Source organism: Trichomycterus rosablanca, chromosome 3 (genome assembly GCF_030014385.1).
Source record: "Trichomycterus rosablanca isolate fTriRos1 chromosome 3, fTriRos1.hap1, whole genome shotgun sequence".
Lineage (NCBI taxonomy): Eukaryota > Metazoa > Chordata > Actinopteri > Siluriformes > Trichomycteridae > Trichomycterus > Trichomycterus rosablanca.
Genome location: NC_085990.1, coordinates 22,662,677 through 22,678,185, shown reverse-complemented (window position 1 = coordinate 22,678,185; position 15,509 = coordinate 22,662,677). Strand labels below are relative to the sequence as shown.

Sequence of the window (15,509 nt, the reverse complement as noted above, 5' to 3'; positions counted from 1 at the left end):
CTCTTCAAAGAAATAAAACCCATTATTCAGATGTTGAAGGAAAACCTCAACACAGTAAGACCTCATGTTTCTTATACTTTAGAATAAACTATGCTGTGTTATGTATTAATAAATAATTTGCAATGTGATGTACATTGCTTTTTAGAAAAAAATTTATGTATAGATTCTTTTAAACATACTTATTATTCTACCTTTACTATTTTAGGTGTCAATGTGGGTACAGCTACAGATCCCCAAAATTGAGGATGGCAACAACTTTGGTGTGGCTGTACAGGTAAGTCTGGCATATTAGATATTTAATATATAGCGTAGTAGCAAACTGGCCATTGGAATTTTGCCCATCAGTGGGCTTTTGTAAACAAGATTGTGGTTATTGATCATATTAATAAAAGTTAATGAAAACAACCAATAAATCACTGGACAGCACATACAGTGTATCACAAAAGTGAGTACACCCCTCACATTTCTGCAAATATTTCATTATATCTTTTCATGGGACAACACTATAGACATGAAACTTGGATATAACTTAGAGTAGTCAGTGTACAACTTGTATAGCAGTGTAGATTTACTGTCTTCTGAAAATAACTCAACACACAGCCATTAATGTCTAAATGGCTGGCAACATAAGTGAGTACACCCCACAGTGAACATGTCCAAATTGTGCCCAAAGTGTCAATATTTTGTGTGACCACCATTATTATCCAGCACTGCCTTAACCCTCCTGGGCATGGAATTCACCAGAGCTGCACAGGTTGCTACTGGAATCCTCTTCCACTCCTCCATGATGACATCACGGAGCTGGTGGATGTTAGACACCTTGAACTCCTCCACCTTCCACTTGAGGATGCGCCACAGGTGCTCAATTGGGTTTAGTCCATTACCTTTACCTTCAGCTTCCTCAGCAAGGCAGTTGTCATCTTGGAGGTTGTGTTTGGGGTCGTTATCCTGTTGGAAAACTGCCATGAGGCCCAGTTTTCGAAGGGAGGGGATCATGCTCTGTTTCAGAATGTCACAGTCCATGTTGGAATTCATGTTTCCCTCAATGAACTGCAGCTCCCCAGTGCCAGCAACACTCATGCAGCCCAAGACCATGATGCTACCACCACCATGCTTGACTGTAGGCAAGATACAGTTGTCTTGGTACTTCTCACCAGGGCGCCGCCACACATGCTGGACACCATCTGAGCCAAACAAGTTTATCTTGGTCTCGTCAGACCACAGGGCATTCCAGTAATCCATGTTCTTGGACTGCTTGTCTTCAGCAAACTGTTTGCTGGCTTTCTTGTGCGTCAGCTTCCTTCTGGGATGACGACCATGCAAACCGAGTTGATGCAGTGTGCGGCGTATGGTCTGAGCACTGACAGGCTGACCTCCCACGTCTTCAACCTCTGCAGCAATGCTGGCAGCACTCATGTGTCTATTTTTTAAAGCCAACCTCTGGATACGACGCCGAACACGTGGACTCAACTTCTTTGGTCGACCCTGGCGAAGCCTGTTCCGAGTGGAACCTGTCCTGGAAAACCGCTGTATGACCTTGGCCACCATGCTGTAGCTCAGTTTCAGGGTGTTAGCAATCTTCTTATAGCCCAGACCATCTTTGTGGAGAGCAACAATTCTATTTCTCACATCCTCAGAGAGTTCTTTGCCATGAGGTGCCATGTTGAATATCCAGTGGCCAGCATGAGAGAATTGTACCCAAAACACCAAATTTAACAGCCCTGCTCCCCATTTACACCTGGGACCTTGACACATGACACCAGGGAGGGACAACGACACATATGGGCACAATTTGGACATGTTCACTGTGGGGTGTACTCACTTATGTTGCCAGCTATTTAGACATTAATGGCTGTGTGTTGAGTTATTTTCAGAAGACAGTAAATCTACACTGCTATACAAGCTGTACACTGACTACTCTAAGTTATATCCAAGTTTCATGTCTATAGTGTTGTCCCATGAAAAGATATAATGAAATATTTGCAGAAATGTGAGGGGTGTACTCACTTTTGTGATACACTGTACACACATTGACTAAATCACACAAATGGGGGTAATTTAGAGTAGCTGTATGTTTAGGAGGCAACCATATAAACCAGATTTTTTCATATACTTGTAAGTTACTTGTTACAAAAGTAATACTATAAAGATTTACAGTATACAAACAAGTACCCGCATAATAATAACACACTACAACAACAGGGCCTGTGGGTACATTTGTCAGCTAGTACAAAGAAGTCAGCTAGTTCAAGTGGCAGGTAGTTAAAGGGAGTAAAACCATGTGTAACTGTATAATGTGTAACTAAGTTGTTAAAGGTCACGCTATAATATTTTGTAAAGTATATATTATGTTATATAGTATATAGTATTTATACAACATAAGTACATTTATACAACGTTGCACATCTCAAAAGTACTGCTTGTAACAAAGCTGTGACCACGTAGATTTAGTATTTGCTGCATTAAAAAAGCAGTTTTTACTACCCCCTCGCGGTTCTTTTAAAAACTACAAATCAACCACTATCTATTTTACTTTTACTTTCATTCTGTGTATCGACAGTAACGCAACGCGTCCTTTTCCGGAAATAAAATTCTCTGCTGTTTCCAATTTTTTAAAATTCGACAATTTTAGTTGAAGGGGACATACTGAACACCTGAAACTATGAGTTCCTTAGATATGAGCACTTCATCGAAAAGAGAGGTAATCGCATTATTTTCATTTGTCATTGTAGGCCATAAACATGGCCTAACCGATCTTTGTGCACTTGTAAACCTCCTTGACCTTTTTACTTATATCCTTACATAAGACATTAATAATTTTTACAGAAGTTTTATTATCTGTAAAATGCATTATGCATCATACATTTTAATGTTTGTTATCAGAATTATTCCTTTAAAAAATATGGCAAGCAGACTAAAAGCCTTCTTTGTAAGCATGGATTTATGGAAGAAAAAAAAAATTAAACACAAACTGATAAGGTAATAGCCTCCATTTTACTTAATTAATTTTTTGCTTGTACTTTAATAATGCCAAAACAAGCAGAACAATATACTGATGGCTCACTTGATACAATAAACACCATGTTGACACGCAAGCTTTTAACTAATGAATTAAAAGAGATCATTTTTGAAAAACGTGTCCCATTACGTACCAACAATCAAATGTAGTGACTTTGCTATATCAAGGCCTGGTTGACTTGCCATCATTGACAAAACCATGAACTCTCTACAAGAAAATTCTGAATTGTCTGACTGTGACCTAAAGTGCAATTAACAAAGTCTAACAATTGAAGCACAGGTTCTGATGTGTACCACACTAAAATGCTGCTGCAGGACTTTACTCATAAGCCATTTAAAGCCACTCTGCAAAAAGGGTGGGCCAATATTCCTCCACTGGAATATACTTTTGGCTAAAGTTGTCACTGCTAAAAGTGATACAACCAGTTATTAGGTTTGGGTGAATTGTGGTGGGGTGTAATGTATTTTTTCAAACGGTAATACAGGTGTTGCACAACCTTTATTTTTCAAAAATAAAATAAACATTTTACAGTGTTTTCCTTGTCTTACCTTTAATTTTGTATGAGGATCCTAAAATGTAGTGTGACAAATAGGCAAAATCATGTGGTATTTATGGATAATTAGCTGTAGCTAACTAGCTAAAAAATTAGCCAGATTGTTTGGTCAATCTTTTAATTTTGATAATTGTTTAATATTATTATTATTCATTATTTGCCACATGGGTGCAAGTTTAATAATCTAAAGATATTAAAACCATTTATTATGGTAAAGCCAAAGAGAAAATTGGGCATGTTCACTAACCCACAATCACTCAATCAGTTTCAATTTACAATTGTTCTCTAAGCTTATAAAATAGCTTTTTTTTTTTTTTAATTAGTTGCACTATTTTACATTGCATAAGGAAAAGTAAGTGTATATCCTTAAACATGATAAATTTTTACAGGTTGATGAATTTACTAAGAAACTTACCACACAGGTAGGCATTTTGATGTATTTAGTTTTTTTTTTTTATTAACACTTAGTTTTTTGTAAATGTATAGCACTTTAATTATGTGGATATTTCTGCTTTGTCTGTGATAGGCAGAGCAGCTTGTCTTATCTTCCTTCCCCCAGATGATTGCAGAGACTGATAACCTGCTGAAGGTATTGTGTTCAATGCTGAGTGTGTAAGTTTAAATAAGGTTTTTGTAATAGTTTTTTTTTTTCTATATTACATACAATTTTTATATATCTTTAGGTATCCTTGATTTTGGAGGCTATTTCTGATATCAGAACTTCACTGGACATCCCTGTCCCAGACCTTGCGAAAGAGGAACTTAAACGAAAGAAGAAAGAGGAGGTAGTTGCATATAAGTAACACATAAGATTATGTTACTAAATTTGATACAACATGGTCCTAATATACTATCAATTTGATACATAGACACTAGGCCTCCGTTATTCATACAGATGTCTTCTAATTACAGAAAGATGCAAAGGAGGGGAAAAAACAAGATGATAGACATAAAGATGAAGAGGAAGGTAAAACCTGCTGTTAGCTCAATTCTTTGTCCAAAAGTTAACATAATGACAAATTTAAAGCTACATGCAAATGTCAAGTTTTCTATATGTAAAAATAATGTTTAGTTGTGTCCTTGTAATTGTTCTTTTTCACAAACATTTTACTAATACCTTTTTAGGCCTAAATTATATATTAATGCCTATTTGACACATGGGTACAATGACATTTAAAATGAGCATTTCTTAATTTAGAAGGTCCCCTATGTGGCCCCATAGCAAGTAATGAGAAAATAGAGAAGCTCGTCAAAGAAATAAAACCCATTATTCAGATGTTGAAGGAAAACCTCAACACAGTAAGACCTCATGTTTCTTATACTTTAGAATAAACTATGCTGTTTTATGTATTAATACATAATTTGCAATGTAATGTACATTGCTTTCAGAAAAAAATTTATGTATAGATTCTTTTAAACATATTTATTATTCTACCTTTACTATTTAAGGTGTCAATGTGGGTACAGCTACAGATCCCCAAAATTGAGGATGGCAACAACTTTGGTGTGGCTGTACAGGTAAGTCTGGCATATTAGATATTTAATATATGGCATAGTAGCAAACTGGCCATTGGAATTTTGCCCATCACTGGGCTTTTGTAAACAAGATTCCATGTGCACACACACATACATAAAATATACAACCCCAAATCAGAAAAAGTTAGGACAGCATGGAAAATGCAAATAAAATAAAAATGCAGAGTTCCTTACATTTACTTTGACTTTTATTTGATTGCAGACAGTTTGAACCCAAGATATTTCATGTTTTATCTGCTCAACTTCATTTCATGTGTTCATTTCAATCAAATAAAATCAAATACCTCCATTCCTGCATTTCAGGCCTGCAACAAATAAAATAAAAAATTGGGGCTATTAATGAGGTGAAATAACTAAATAATGATGTAATTCCAAACAGGTGATGTCAACATGTGATTGTAATCATGGTTTGGTATAGCAGCGCTGCTGGAGTTTTTGAATACTGTGTCCACTAACTGTCCACTCTATTAGACACTCCTACCTAGTTGGTCCACCTTGTAGATGTAAAGTCAGAGACAACCACACATCTATTGGTGCTGTTTGAGTTGGTCATCTTTGAGATCTTTATCAGTGGTCACAGGACGCTGCCCACGGGGCGCTGTTGGCTGGATATATTTTTGGTTGGTGGACTATTCTCAGTCCAGCAGGGACAGTGAGGTGTTTAAAAACTCCAGCAGCGCTGTTGTGTCTTATCCACTCATACCAGCACAACAAACACTAACACACCACCACCAGTGCTGTGCAGTGCTAAGAATGACCCACCACACAAATAATACCTACTCTGTGGTGGTCCTCTGTATGCAGAGAAAGAGATGGACTAAAGTCAGTAATTGTAGAACTACAAAGTGCTTCTATATGGTCAGTGGAGCTAATAAAATGGACAGTGACTGTAGAAACAAGGAGGTGGTTTTAATGTTGTGGTTGATCGGTGTATATACATGTGCCACAATTCTGATACAGCTTTTTCCATTTTTGGTCAGCAACAAACTTTGGTCAAGCTTTGCTCATTGGAGTTGTCATTAATGAGTAAATGATAAATTCCACTTTCTATCATAAAATTATTTGGCACTTCACTCTGCCTCCCAATTTCTTCTATTTCTGCATTTTTGTCATATGTACACTACCGGTCAAAAGTTTTAGAACACCCCAATTTTTTCAGTTTTTTTATTGAAACTCAAGCAGTTCAAGTCCAGTGAATAGCTTAAAGTGGTACAAAGGTAAGTGCTGAACTGTCAGAGATTTAAAAAAAAGTGAGGTTACCCTAAACTGAAAAATAATGTACATTTCAGCATTATAAAAAATGGCCTTTTTCAGGGAACAAAAAATGGGTTAACAACTTAAAGCTGTTCTGAAGCAATGGAGGTTGATGAAGCCTTTAAAGTTGGTGCTACCAATTCCTAGGGGTGTTCCAACTTGTCTTGATTACTTACAACCCCCTCTGTCTACATAAAAAAAGTGTTGGAACACACTGTGGTACCATACCCTTGTGAGCATTATTTGAACAGTATTGTTCTGCAGAAAGTATCGTGTTGCTATAAAAATGGCAAGAAAAAGGCAATTAACAATGGAAGACAGACTGACCATCGTAACACTTAAAAATGTAGGTCTTTCCTATAGAAAAATTGCAAAGAAAATCAAGTTGTCAGTGAGTACAGTTTCCTTCACCATCAAAAAGCACTTAGAAACTGGGGGAAACTCTGACAGGAAGAGGTCTGTCAGACCCAAAGCCACAACAGAATTAGAAGACAAGTTTCTAAGAGTCAACAGCTTGCGTGATAGGCGGCATACAGGACAACAGCTTCAAGCACAACTTAATAGTGGTCGTAGTAAGCAAGTCACAGTTTCAACGGTGAAGAGAAGACTTTGAGTTGCAGGTTTGACAGGTCGAGTTGCAGCAAGAAAGCCATTGCTAAGATGTCAGAATAAGAAATGAGGCTTGCCTGAGCCATAAAACACTGCCAATGGACTATTAAAGACTGGAAGAAGGTGTTATGGACTGATCAATCAATATTTTAAATCTTCGGTTTATCACGCAGGATTTTTAGTACGCCGTAGAGTAGGTGAAAGGATGGTTCCTCAGTGTGTGACATCAACTGTCAAACATGGAGGAAGAAGCGTGATGGTCTGGGGCTGTTTTGCTGGATCCAGGGTCGGTGACTTGTACAGAGTGAGAGGTACCCTGAACCAAAACAGCTACCACAGCATTCTGCAGCACCATGCAGTACCCTCTGGGATGCGCATAGTTGGTCAGGGGTTCATCCTACAGCAAGATAATGACACAAAACATAAGTCCAATCTTTGCCAGAACTACCTTAGGAAAAAAGAACAAGATGGTAAGCTTGAAAACATGGCGTGGCCAGCACAGTCTCCAGATTTAAACCCCATTGAGTTGGTTTGGGATGAACTGGACAGAAGAGTGAAAGCAAAGCAGCCTACATGTGCCAAGAACTTTCTAAAGAATATTTAATTTCCATTGTAGAAAGAATGCCACGAGTGTGCTCAGCTGTTTTATCTGCCAAAGGTATCTACTTTAATGAATCAAACTTTTATAATACATTTTGGTTTATAAATTAATTCCATGATTTATTTTTTTAACTTCAGTTGTTTTTTTGTTCTATGTCTTCATTTCAGAGTACAATAAGACATTAAACTGCATAAATTTCAATAAAAACTGGAAAAATTGGGGTGTTCTAAAACTTTTGACCGGTAGTGTATATGTTTCAGATCATCAAACTATGTTAATATTAGACCTGGTCCTATGTGAAAAAGTATAACCTTTAGTAATTATACTAAATCAGCCAGTTGTGGAGGAATCTTGGCTCACCACTTAACCAAAATCAATTGACAGTTGGGTTTAATTTTATTAGCCACACCCAGGCATGTTTAATCCCAGACCTGTTGAATCTAAATATCACTCATTTGATTACTCATAACCAACCTGTCTGGCAATGTAAAGCAGGCTAAAAGCTTTCAAAAATCAGCATATGATTCTAAAGTTATTCAAATACAGATGTGAAACAAAGTCTATGCGTCTGGAAAGGGGTATAAATGATTGCTAAGGTTCTAGGCTTTCAGCAAACCACAGCAAGAGCCATTATCCACAAGTGGAAAAACTAGGAACAGTAGTCAACCTTCCCAGGAGGCCTATGACAATTTCACCAAGAACACACTGACAACTTATCCAAAAGGTCACAAGTATCCAAAGAACAGCATGGTTCACCTGCCTCATGGTTCACCTGCCTCAGTTAAGGTCAGTGTACATGAAAGCCACTGGGCAAACATGAAATCCATGAGAGACTATAGGCAAAACACTGCTGACCACAAAAAACACAAAGGCTTGTCTTGCAGTTGTCCAAAAATTAAAGTCTGCAAAGAAGGGTGGGCCAAAATTCCTTCACAACAGCAATCTAAAAGTCTTAAAGCAAGTTTACTGCAAAAATCTGATTGCAGATATTACTACCAAGGCTGGCACAACCAGTTATTAGGTTTAGGCAATTTTATGGATGCCATAGTTTTGGAATGAATCTTTATCTTCAACAAATGAAAAACATTTTTAAACCTATTAAACGTCATGTTGTTCTTATCATAAAATTAGTTGGAAGATGGAAAACATTTAAATGTGACAAATTAGCAAAAATAAAAGAAATCAGGTAAAAGGTACTTTTTTCATAGCATTGTATATGGTAGTCTGTCCATCAGCTGAAGCTAAAGGATTGGGTGATGTAAGAGGGCACTGATCCAAAAATACAAATAAAAAATAGGCTGGGTGGTGTAGTGTCTATTTTTTTTCATATCCTGTCACTCTTCCATTTTATCGACAATTAGCATTTTTAATGCCATAGTAATTGTGTGTAATACATGTCAACTTGAGTATGTGTTGAATTTAATTATTGTAATTTTATAGGAGAAAGTATTTGAGCTTCTTACCAACACACGCACCAAGGTGGAAGGATTTCAGACTCAGATCACAAAGTAAGTGATGATTTTAAGTTGTGTGTTCAAGCTCACACACTTGGCTCAGATTATTGTTCTCAATATATTCTATGTTTTATGTTGTTTTGTCTTCAGATATTACAGCGAGAGAGGAGATGCTGTAGCCAAGGCTTCCAAACAGCCACATGTGGTAAGAACAAATTAAATATTTATTGTACGTGATATACCAATACAACTTCAAACATATCTTGAGAGATTATATTATAAGTAAAATATACACAGAATGTCAATGTAAATCAGTACAACCATGGTCGCAGAATAAAAAATATGGATACTATGGTAGCTTGTTATTTATACTTATAAGACAAAGTTTGTAAGTATATATATATATATATATATATATATATATATATATATATATATATATATATATATATAATGTATTTTAAATTAGCCCATTTAACTGTTTTCTATTGATTTTGTTTTTTACAAATACTAAAAAAAGGTAATTTTATGCCCACATGGTTGCAGACTGCATGGTTTGATTTTTAACTTTTAGACTTTTACTATATAGCTGTAAGCTTTTTGTGCGGGATATTTTCTCAAGACATTCCCATTTATCAACTGAAATTCCATTTCCATAATTATGTTGATGTGCACTTGCTAATGTGTTACTACAGGGAGATTACAGACAGCTTGTTCATGAGTTGGATCAACACCAGTACTGTGAGCTTCGCATAGTGGCTCTGGATATACGCAACACATATGTAAGTGTACACATTATAAATTGGCCAATGACCCAGTTCATGTTATGATTTACATTTGTATAACATTTTATTTATGAAAACTAAAGTTGTATTGTTGTGTATTACCTTTTTTCTTCTTTTAATTCTAGGCTGTGTTGTTTGATGTCATCAGCAAGAACTATGACAAAATTAAAAAGCCCAGGGGAGACTGTAAAGCTCTTATCTACTAAAAAAAAGTAATTGACACAGAAAAAAAACCTATAATATAATTGTAATGGATTTTTGCTAAGCACAAATCATTGCAGAACCTTGAATTCTTAAATAAGAAAAGCATCTGTTATCTGTACTGACATTATGTAAGTGATATGATGTGATTACTTTGACTAAAACAATCTATTAAACAGTTCTTAATTCAACCTGGATAACTTGTCGTCATTATGTGAAGGACTAATGAGCTGATGTCTTGCAACACACACACACACACAAACTAATGTTCACATTTAAATGGATGTAAAAATAGAATTTAAATTTTGAATGTCCTGGTCCTGAAACCGTTGTAAGAAAGATCTTAAACCCAATACAGTAAAATATTTATATCAGTAACTGTAAATATAAATTTACTGTATTTTTACAGTATAAAAATACAGTAAATTTACTGTAAATATAAATTTACAGTTATATATTATATGAATTTACAGTTACAGTTACTGATATTAAGTTACAGGCATGCTAATTTTTTCACATGGGTAATATGAGTATTATAACCCGTGTTATGTTCTGTTTTTGTAGGTTTCTTCTGTGAAATATCAAGTGACCTGAAATTATATAGTGTGACAAATTTGTAATAGCAACTGGAAAGAGAGCAACTCAATTTTTACACCGCTGTGTAAATACACTAACTATCTACATAGTCCACCACTGCTAAGATCTCGGTTCTTACACTTTTGCCATACTTTTGGCTGGCCAAGCTCTTACACGAAGATGATTGGCTATGACTAAGGGGGGGGGGGGGGGGGGGGGGGGGGTGTTCTTTTTATTGATTAATACCTTTGTAAAGCAGTATGAAGAACAATGGAGATAGAGCGGGTCACGCGCGCAGCTGCTACAGCTACCCAGATCTGCGCCTCGCGCTGTAAACTTTCGCTTTCACATACCCTACAGAGGATGTAAAGCGGGAACCAATGTGAAAGCAAAGAGGAGACGATTTTAAACGGTTTCTTCACCTCTGTTGTAATGGTAAACGAGAGATCCCTCAGAAATAAAGTGGACGAGCTGAACGTACTGATCGCGACCCAGCGGGAGTATGGAGAGCACCATGTTTTTTTCGGACGTGTCTATCCCTGGCTTTCAAACAGTGAGAGGATACAGTACAGAGACGGGAAGCTAAGTGGTAAGAAAAGGAAGAAGTTGCACTGTTGCCCAAATGCTGAATTGCTAGCTGTTATCTTAAATCTAAATTATCTGCCCAGAAAATTCACTGTCGCCATTGTTGTTGTTGTTTACGTTAATAAAATGACGGACTCCATGCGTTGCTTTCCTAACAACAAACCATGGATCACCAAAGACCTGAAAGCAGGGCTGGACTGGGAACAACATTCAGCCCACTACAAGCACATTGCGCCACACATATCACCCCATCCCACTTTCTGTTCCACCTATGCACATTTCATTTTTATTAGGGCTGTCAAACGATTAAAATTTTTAATCGCGATTAATCTCAGAGTTTCATAGTTAATCGCGATTAATCGGGTTTTTTTTTTTTTTTTTTTTTTTTTAAAGGAGGTGGTTTTAATGTTATGGTTGATCGGTGTACATACACTAACATACACAAAAACTCATTCACAATCAACACAGTCTTGTTCCCTGGGTTCTGACAACTCATACTAGTGACTATATTACTTGCATCTTTGCACAATATTGCATTGTTTTTGCACCTTATTCTCACCTTATTCTACCTGCTGCTATATAAACCCTACGCTGCTAACTGGATATCAGAATACGTTTTTATTAGGGCTGTCGAAGTTAACGCGATAATAATAACGCGTTCCAGTGTTGCCAGATTGGGCGGTTATCCGCCAAATTGGGCGGATTTTGTTGGAAAACAATTTAATAGCATTTAAATAACACTTCTGTTTAAAAGAAAATATTCAGTTATGTTTATGTTATGCTTAAGTGTGATGCTCCAAGTTGTGGATTAAGCAATAAAGACAACTCGTTCTCCACATAACTAGTGTCATTTGTATTTCGTGGTTAAGTACAAAATATAACAATGCGGGTCTTCGTGATGTAATTCTACATGTCGCCATGTATAGGTAAATTTTTTATAAATTATATATATATATATATATAAATAATTTTTTATACAATATTTCTTAAAGTTTACAGTTTCTTAAATGGTTCTATTGGATTTCCCCATCCTGTCTCATTAAACCGCAAGAAATAAAATAAGTCTTTAAACCTTTAACACGGGTAAATATGCTTTTTTCACACTTTTATTCACACGTAATTCACGTTTGTTCCAAATTAGGGCATTGCTCCGATGAGCGAAGAAATAAATCGCATGTGTAAATATTTTAATATGTTGACAAGGGAAATTAACCATGTGAGCTATGCACATAATCACTCTAAACAAATCCTGAACAATTGCATTTTCCTTTCTGTATTATAGAGGACACGATAGTGTTTACTTTTTCTGAGGAGCAGAGACTAATGGTACCATCTCAAATTATATCCATCGCCCTATGTAGTGCACTATGTTGGACATGACGTATGGACAATAGAACTTTCACAAAAATAGTCCTTAAAACTAAATATGTACAGGGTTTAAAGCCCCAACAGTAGCTTAGATAACTACTTATTAATCATACAGTGACTGTTAAAAGAAATGTTTTGTACTGTTAGGAAGTATCCTAAGTAGGGCATAGGCGACATTTGAGATGGGCCCACAGTCTCTTCTTAAACTGCGTTACTAACAAAGCAGAGGCGCTGGACTCTAACAATACGTTTCTGCTCTTTGGCTATGCTGTAGTTCCTCACTGCCATCAGGTTGTCCAGTTTCCTGCACTTTTCTGCATCTGCTTGCAGCTCTCTGAAGTTAGGGTGCCAGTACAACTGCAGTGAAGATTCACTTCGGTGGCCAGTTACAGCCATAATTTCCCTGCATCAGAAAGTTTCTGCACTGACAGTGCAAACTGATTAATATGGAATAATGTGAGAGGTGGTCATATTTCGGGGATTTTACAACGGATTCGAACGCGGCTCAGCCAATCAGATTTTAGGACCGGAACTGTCTGTTTTATAATATGTATTTTTTTTATTACGGTTTATCCTGGGGAAGGGACATTTCTGTGATTGGCCAATGGACATGCAGCGAGGATACTGTGGTGGGCCAATGCACACTTCAGGATTATTATTTAGGAATATTTAAAACAGAATTTATAGAAAACTCTCTCAGCGGCCCACATACAGAGCGGCCCACCGGGAAAACTCCCGACCCTCCCGATGGCCAGTCCATCCCTGCCTGAAAGGACTACTAAACAAAAAGAAACAACCTTTTAGGTTAAAAGACAGAGAAAATAAGGAGCCTTCAAGAGGAAGCTGGAGAAAAGACTACAGTACAATGCAAAGAAGATGTGGACTGCCATGAGCAGATCACGGGCTTCAGGACAAACTGTTGGGGGTAGTTTGGACTGAGCCAGTTAGCTGAATTTTTTTAACAGATTCAGTACAACACCCTCCCCCTCCACCAACAGAGGCCTGTCCCCCACTTTCACACCGTGTGTTGGTGTGTGTTATGCCTAGTTCACACTACACGATTTTCCACTGATTTTTGCTCGCCGACAAATCGCCGCTAAACGTGGCAGCTCGGAAGCAACTCGGTGTTCGCTGGGGATCGAAACTCGGCTCTCGATCGCTGTGTGAATTCTTCAACAACTCGATCGCTCGCAGACTCAAGAAAAATATCTAGCATGTTATGCTAGATACTACACTACACGATTTTTGCCTTGATTTTCGCTCACCGACTGGTCGCCGCTAGATTTGCCTCAGAGGCAACTCGGCGTTCGCTCGGCAATCGAAACTCGGCTCTCGATCGCTATGTGTGAACTGCTCAAGGACTCGATCCGAGCGGCTCGTCGATCACTCGCCGACTGAAGAGAGATATCTAGCATGCTAAATATCTGGATATCAGTCGGGCGACTGGCAGGGGAGGAGTTGTAAAACGTGGGAAAGGGGCATAATATAGTTTCTATCAGAATACATGGGCACATACACGTTTTACAGTATTTCTGACCATTCTCGACAAAACATAATCTGCATTGCAAAAAATATTTATTAACCTCCAACTCACTACAGAACGATCCATTCTGTTTGCGTAGCCAGATCAACTCAGATTCATTTATTTTTCCTCTTTGATTTTACGCTGCACATCAGCACACAAACAGCTTTGATCACTCGCTTATTGTTGACGTGCATTTTTGGGCACGGTATCACTAAACCCCTCGTCACTTCTCGCATTTGTTTTCGTGACAAAACGTAGTTTCGGAGACCAGACAGACTCATCTGCGATTCCTCCTTATGGTAGATCGTGTAGTGTGAAACCCCCTATCCCCGATCAGTCGTGTAGTGTGAAAACCATGACTGAAAAGACTCCAGAGTGCAAGAGATCCAGTTGTGTAGTTGTTGACAGAGTTATATTACACAGCGATTCTAGCGTGCAAACCTACTGAAGGAACTATTTCCTGCGAGAAAGAATCACATAATCACACCATCATGAACTCGTACACACAACTGTTTTCTTTATTTAAAAAAGGTACACATCACATGTCCCTCTAAAAGAATCACATTGGTTTAACAAACTGTCAATCAAACATCACTTCCGTTATGTCCATGAAAAGCCTTTCCATAATGTGAGAGCATATTTCCAGATATGTCAACAGTAGTGTGAACTGTACAGCGATCTGAACAACTTGAAAGTCATGTAGTGTGAACTTGGCATTACATATCTGGACCACTATCATGTAGTGTGAAAGCGTTGCGAGCAGTTTACGAGTGGCAGCGAGTGATATGTGTAACTACAGCCAATGAAAACGCAAGATACGGGGTGAGGGGAAACCCGGGGGAGGAGTTGTAAATGTGTGGTGTGTCATTTTTATTTTTACATGAACTATTGTACAAAAATACATTATTAACTGAAATGGACAGCACCTAATGAAATATATCAAAAACAAGCATATTATGCATATGCGAATCATTTGTCCAAGGGGGGCGCTGGGTGGGCCAGCGATTTTATAAGGGTGGCCGTGCAGGGTACCACATGTATCTGTGTTTAACTGGATTTACTTCACGTGTGTTTATGCAGCTCGGGGAGTTGAAAAAGCTTCACGCTTTATTTTTTACGTTAAGCGTGTTTCGTTCTGTCCGGGTCACTTTTATCTCGTAATATGACACAATTCACTTTTTTAACGACGCTTTAAAAATATCAGCGGCAAACTGGCTCAAAATGTGATCAGGTGAAGTTTAAAAGATAAAAATGCAGCATTAAGCTCCATATGAGACTCCAGCGGACGGCATTGTTGCTAACGCGCTATGCTGTACAACATGACACGCCCACTGATGGACGTCACGGTTCAGGCTGAAAAACCAAGTATTCTGTGGTGCCAGATTGGCCCGCTAGTTCACTGTCCTCAAAAGTTCCTCTTTTTTCCGGTGGAAACACGCGGAA

The 15,509-nt window shown here is 37.7% G+C and overlaps 1 protein-coding gene across 2 annotated transcripts; it reads left to right on the top strand.

Moving 5' to 3' along the window:
* The first annotated feature begins 2,551 nt into the window (after positions 1-2,551).
* On the top strand, positions 2,552-10,212 carry psme1 (proteasome activator subunit 1). 2 transcript variants are annotated; one of them, XM_062991988.1, is made up of 11 exons: positions 2,552-2,701; positions 3,962-3,994; positions 4,099-4,161; positions 4,256-4,357; positions 4,485-4,539; positions 4,774-4,871; positions 5,022-5,090; positions 9,013-9,080; positions 9,177-9,231; positions 9,722-9,808; positions 9,937-10,212. In XM_062991988.1, exons 1-11 carry the CDS (start codon positions 2,663-2,665, stop codon positions 10,015-10,017), a joined length of 750 nt encoding a protein of 249 aa, XP_062848058.1. In that variant the 5' UTR covers positions 2,552-2,662; the 3' UTR covers positions 10,018-10,212. The 2 variants fall into 2 exon arrangements, with proteins under 2 accessions (XP_062848058.1, XP_062848057.1); XM_062991987.1 differs by having other exon boundaries at positions 4,771-4,871.
* Positions 10,213-15,509: the final 5,297 nt, after the last annotated feature.

What these genes read in the sequence shown, in the direction of transcription:
- psme1 (XM_062991987.1), top strand. Translation starts at nt 2,663, where the DNA reads ATGAGTTCCTTAGATATGAGCACTTCATCGAAAAGAGAG. An exon ending in CTAAGAAACTTACCACACAG is followed by an intron (nt 3,995 to 4,098) that starts GTAGGCATTTTG and finishes TGTCTGTGATAG; the next exon opens with GCAGAGCAGCTTGTCTTATC. An exon ending in TGGATATACGCAACACATAT is followed by an intron (nt 9,809 to 9,936) that starts GTAAGTGTACAC and finishes TTTTAATTCTAG; the next exon opens with GCTGTGTTGTTTGATGTCAT.